Source organism: Rhinopithecus bieti, unplaced genomic scaffold (genome assembly GCF_001698545.2).
Source record: "Rhinopithecus bieti isolate Rb0 unplaced genomic scaffold, ASM169854v2 scaffold_19737, whole genome shotgun sequence".
NCBI classification, from domain to species: Eukaryota; Metazoa; Chordata; class Mammalia; order Primates; family Cercopithecidae; genus Rhinopithecus; species Rhinopithecus bieti.
In genome coordinates, this window is record NW_016809683.1 from 2,098,538 (window position 1) to 2,104,537 (window position 6,000).

Consider the following 6,000-nt stretch of genomic DNA (forward strand, 5'->3'; position numbering starts at 1 on the left):
TTCAGTCTAGTAAAAGAGGTTGGGAAGGACTTGGTGTGTTAAACCTCAACAGAGGCATGGGCGGAGTACTGAGAGAGTGCAAGGAAAGCCCGGAATGGCTGGCTTCCCGGGAGAGCTGTCATGGGAACCAAATCTTAAGGCCAAGTAGGAATTATCAGGTGGAAAATAGGAGTAGGCACCTCAGTTACGGAATGGAAAATATTTGTGAAGGCCCTGAGACACCAGAGGGCACAGGATGTTTAGAGAAACCCAGGAAGTTGATATGACTGAAGCAAAGCCAGCAAAAGGTATGTAGAAGGCAGGAAGAATTGCCAGACTGGCCTTCTAGGAAGGGGCAGGAGAACTGAGTAGGAATTGGCAAAGCACAGTCCTAACAGCTGTACATGTAGAGTTCCCCGTATGTTCTAGGCACTGCACTAGTTTTTTTATCTACTGTATATCACTGAATTTTCACAAGAACCCAATGAGGTGTAGGTATTGTCATCTCAGTTTCACAGAAATAAGCTTAAATAAATGAAATAGCATGCCCCAGGACATACCTGTTAGTGGCAGAACAGGAATTAGAACCCAGGTTTTTCTGACTACAAGAGCCATGCTCATTTCAATATACAGAAAGTGGTTAAATTATATTCATTGATGTGGTATGAGAGATAGTGGAAGTATAGAGTACATGTGGAAAGATTTTCATTCAGTCTAGTTAAAATAAAAACTTTGGCATGGACACCTTACTTACCTGCTAGTTTTCCTTTTAGCCAGATCAGATTTGGGTATGTCAGTCAAGTTAGTTCAGAAGAGCATCAGGTGGTAAAATGGTTACAAGTCCAGGCTCCGAAGCCAGGCTGTCTGTGTTTAGTTGCCCTACCACTCCATGGAGTTGTGAGTCTGGATCTCACTTTCTTCATTTTTACACTGGCAGGAATGATGGAACTTACTTCATAGGGTTGTTATGAGGTTTAAGGGAATTTCTATGGGTAAATGTCTTGTAACAGTGGCTCCTACGTAGTATTAACATCACCAAATTTCTTTCTTTCTTTCCTTCTTTCTTTCTTTCTTTCCTTTTTTTTCTTTCTTTTCTTTTCTTTTTTTTTTTTTTTTTTTTTTTTTTTTTTTTTTGAGACGCAGTTTTGTTCTTGTCGCCCAGGCTGTAGTGCAGTGGTGCGATCTCAGCTCACTACAACCTCCGCCTCCTGGGTTTAAGTGATTCTCCTGCCTCACCCTCCCAGGTAGCTGGAATTACAGGTGCTGGCCACCACACCCAGCTAATTTTTGTCTTTTTAGTGGAAACGGTTTCAACACCTTGGCCAGGCTGGTCTTGAACTCCTAACCTCAGGTGATCTGCCCTCCTCGGCCTCCCAAAGTGCCGGGATTACAGGCACGAGCTACCGCACCCAGCCACCAAATTTCACCTTTAAGGATCATAAGCAGGGCCAGGCGCGGTGGCTCAAGCCTGTAATCCCAGCACTTTGGGAGGCCGAGGCGGGCGGATCATGAAGTCAGGAGATCGAAACCATCCTGGCTAACACGGTGAAACCCCGTCTCTACCAAAAAATACAAAAAAACTAGCTGGGCAAGGTGGTGGGCGCCTGTAGTCCCAGCTACTCAGGAGGCTGAGGCAGGAGAATGGCGTGAACCCAGGAGGCGGAGCTTGCAGTGAGCTGAGATCCGGCCACTGCACTCCAGCCTGGGCAACAGAGCGAGACTCTGTCTCAAAAAAAAAAAAAAAATCATAAGCAGTATTGTGCTTTAACTCCCAAATATTGTATTCTTTAAAATAGGATCTTAAACTAGAATTATGAGGAAAGATTTTTCATCAGGTTCTTGGAGTTCTATGACCCAAAAGAGTTAAGCAGGACACTTTATGAAGAGTATTAAGAAGTTGCATTTTGGGCCAGGAGCAGTGGCACACACCTGTAATCCCAGAGTTTTGGGAGGCCAAGGCAGGAAGATCACTTAAACCCATTCAAGGCTGCAGTGAGCCATAATGAGCCACTGCACTCCATCCTGGGTGACATAGCGAGACCCTGTTGCTTAAAAAGAAGTTGCTTTTTTAATATTCTTGATACTGTGACATACCTCATCAAATATTTAAAAGGAGATCCTGGCAGTAAAACGGTAACCTCATGAGTCACATGTATTTAAGTAGACTTGTTGCAAGTAATTTGCTACTAATAATAAAGTATCCAAGATTTTAAAATACTAACATTTTATTCATTAAAGAAGCTTTTGTGTATCCCAGCTGTAATCTACTTGCCATCCTGTATGTTTTCTTTCATGAGAAAATTTAGAGTGGAATTACTGATCTTGCATTTGGAATCTCATGGAAATGTTTTGTATTTATAGAGATCATCCTTTATTTGTATATTTTAATTCATAAAATGTACCATGGAAAATTTTAACCCTTAAGTTTGAAATCTGAACTTTAGGTCCACAAACTAGAGTTGCATCTTACACAGTGGTTAGGTTTTAAGTCAGCTTGTAAAGCGAACAGTGTAAGTAGTCAGAGTTTCCCTTGAAAATCCTTTAGGAAGGCTCCACATTGAAGGCTGACAGAGTCTCAGTTCAACAGAACGTCATTCCAGTGCAGCTAGATTTTTCTCTCCACCACCAGATGAAGTCATTGGCCTTGTTCAGGAACCACGATTTTATTCCATTTTTTAAATTACCTTAGCTACAAACATCAGAATCACACTTGTGTAGTGAGTTGCCCACACTGAGAGAGACACAGAAACTATCTGGAGAGAATAGATTTATATCTCCTGTCCCACTCACTCCAGGTATAGGTTCTTAGAGTGGAATGAGTGGCAGGTGGAACACCCAGACTAATTAACCCACACCCCGCCAAATGGCCACGAGCACCCCTTACATGAACTCATGTGCGAGCGTGTGTATGTGTTTGGGTGTGCATGTGGTGCCTCTCCATTGTATCTTAGGCCCAATAAAGGAGGATTTGAAAGAGAGGATCCTTAAAACACTTAAGACATTAGGAGATAAAAAGCTGATACTAAATTAATAAATGAGATCCAGCACCCACAATATACTGCTTTATCATCTCTAAACAGAACTGGCTTCACCAGAAGAATACTAAAATTTAGTATTTTTAGTTTGGTTTGCTGTTTCAGTGAAAAATTTTAAAATAAAGGACTTGATGCCATTTGTCTGATAAAGGTCAAATGATTTCACCCTATCCTCCTTCACCACAATTTTATTTTTTAAAAGCTTGTGTTGGCCTTTTGGGTGCCACAATGGCTATTTTGGAAAATGCACAGGGAATAGAAAAGAATTCATATTAGTTTTCTCTTGTGGCATAACAAGTTATCACAAGCTTAGCAGTTTAAAACAATATCCATTTACTATCTCACAGTTGTGTAGATCAAAGTCCTCCTGGAGGACTCAACTGGGTTCTCTGCTCAGGGTCTCACAAGACTGAAATCAAGGTGTCCACTAGAGCTGGGTTCTCTTCCAAGGTTCAAGCTCATTCAAGTTGTTGGCCACTTTCAGTCCCTTATAGTTGTAGGACTCATGGCAATTTGTTTTCTAAAAATTCGAGACCAGTCAGAGACTGTCGTGCCTTCTTGTCTCATTTTGTTTCTGTGTTTCTTAATGTTGGTTTGATGTTGGGGGGGGGGGTTGTTTTGTTTTGTTTTGTTTTGAGACACTTTTACTTATGTTGCCCAGACTGGAGTGCAGTGGCACCATCTCAGCTCACTGCAACCTCCGCCTCCCAGGTTCAAGTGATTCTCGTGCCTCAGCCTCCCGAGTAGCTGGGACTACAGGCACGTGCCACCATGCCTGGCTAATTTTTCTGTTTTTAGAAGAGATGGGGTTTCACCATGTTGGCCAGGCTGGTCTTGAACTGCTGACCTCAGGTGATCCACCCACCTTGGCCTCCCAAAGTGCTGGGATTACAGGTGTGAGCCACCGCGCCCAGCCAGTGTGGTTTCTATTCATGTGAAATTTGTTCAGGAAACTCTTCCAAGATTTTATTTTTTTGCAGCAGCAGCAGCTTTAGGTTAACAACAAAATTGAGAGGAAAGTACAGAGGTAACCCATATATCCCCCATCCCACACGTGCACAGCCTTCCACACTATCAGCATCCCCCACCAGACTAGTACATTTGTTACAACTGATGAACCTACACTGACACATTATTATCACCCAGAGTCCATAGTTTACACTGGGGCTCCCTCCTGGTGTTGTCCATTCTTTGGGTTTGGACAAATGTATCACGACATGTATCTGCCATTACAGTCTCAGGCAGAGTATTTTCACTGCTCTAAAAATCCTGTGGTCCACCTATTCATTACCTCCCTGGCAGCCACTGAACTTTGTACTGTCTCCATAGTTTTGCCTTTTCCAGAATGCCACATAGTTGGAATCATACAGTATCTGGCCTTTTCAGATTGGCTTCTTGCACTTAGTAATATGTACTTAAATTCCCTCCATGTCTTTCCATGGCTCAACACCTTTCTTTTTTTCCTTTTAGCACTGAATAATATTCCATTGTCTAGATATAGTACTACAGTTTATTCATTCACTGATTGTAGGACGTCTTGGTTGCTGTCAAGTTTTGGCAATTATGAATGAAGCTGCTATAAACTTCCAAGTGCAGGTTTTTGTGTGGACATCAGTTTTCACCTCCCTTTGGGTGAATACCAAGGAGCACAGCTGATAGATTATATGTTAAGAACATTTAGTTTTCTGAGAACCACCAAACTGTTTTCCAAAGTGGCTGTACCATGGGATCTCAGCCCCATTCGGACAAGGATCTGGGTCTGTCTCATTTGCCATTGAGTCCCCAATACCTTCAATATTTCTTGCCTCAAAGAATGAGTGACTGAATATTCTTAGGAATGAGTCTACCCAAGAAATGTCATTAAGCCCCTTCCAAACTACCACCTGGGGTCTGGGGCTTTTAAATTTTATGTATTTTTTAATGTTATTGTTATTATTATTATTTTTTATCCAATGTCAAGTTTTATATTAAAATTTTTCCCAAGAATCTCTGCCAGGGCATTTTGTTGATGTCTTAGTGCAAGATTACCAAAAACTTACTGAAATTGAACAGGATATTCATTTTCTTCTCCAACTACCAAAACAGTCTTCATTATAAGGTGATTGGGGTGCAGTTGAAAAAACTGTGGTGAAACGAGAATCAGAATGTTTTTTGTACAGGAACCAAGTGATTGCTCCCAAAACTGTCAAAATTACTGTGTTAGCAATCACCAAAGCTGATATTAAAATATGGTTATCTGATAAATATTTCCTTTTGTATGGAATAGCTGTTTTGCAGTGTTCCTTCCACAAAAAAAACTTCACAATTTCCTTTTTTCCATTCACCTGTCTTGATGTGCAGAAAAGCACACGTGTCAATTAAATCCTCCCCATCATCTTGGTCTGTCCACTTATCAAATGTCATATTTGAATTATCAAACCACTTGAAACTCGCATCATCTGTGTCATAAAACATGCCTAGTAGGATATCATCTGAGCCTTTCCATTGCTTTTTCAAAGTATCCAATATAAAAGCATTTTCTTCTTCATTATGTATGCTTATCATGTCTGCTCCATGGTCAGTACACTGATTTCTGACATCCTCTATGCTTTCTACTTTGATGGCTTCTTGGAGAAAAATGTAGTAACTGTCTTGGAACTGAATCCAAGTAGATGAAGGACAGTCCACGACGGCAGCAGCGGCGAGCCCCAGCAGCGGCAGCAGGAGCGCGGGCGGCGCAGCCAGGGGCATGACGGCGGATCAATGTTATTATTTTTTTTAAGATGGGGTCTCACTCTGTCACCCAGGCTGGAGTGCAGAGGTGCAATCCTAGCTTACTACAGCCTCGAACTCCTGAGCTCAATCGATTATCCCACCTCGGCCTCCTGAGTGGCTGGGGCTACAAGCACACACCACCACACCCAGCTAATTTTTTAATTTTTTGTAGAGTTGGAGTCTCACTGTGGCAACATAGCAAGACTGCATCTCTACAAAAAAAAAAAAAAAA

At 41.8% G+C, this 6,000-nt stretch overlaps 2 protein-coding genes across 2 annotated transcripts in view; one reads left to right on the top strand and one right to left on the bottom strand.

Moving 5' to 3' along the window:
- Positions 1 to 6,000, top strand: part of HMGXB4 (HMG-box containing 4) — a 39,458-nt gene that overhangs the window by 17,243 nt on the left and 16,215 nt on the right.
- Positions 4,991 to 5,774, bottom strand: LOC108540868 (CD302 antigen-like). Its single transcript, XM_017890131.1, is given in 3 exon segments — positions 4,991 to 5,095; positions 5,097 to 5,291; positions 5,293 to 5,774. Coding segments are annotated over 3 exon segments (693 nt in total). The 5' UTR covers positions 5,745 to 5,774; the 3' UTR covers positions 4,991 to 5,049.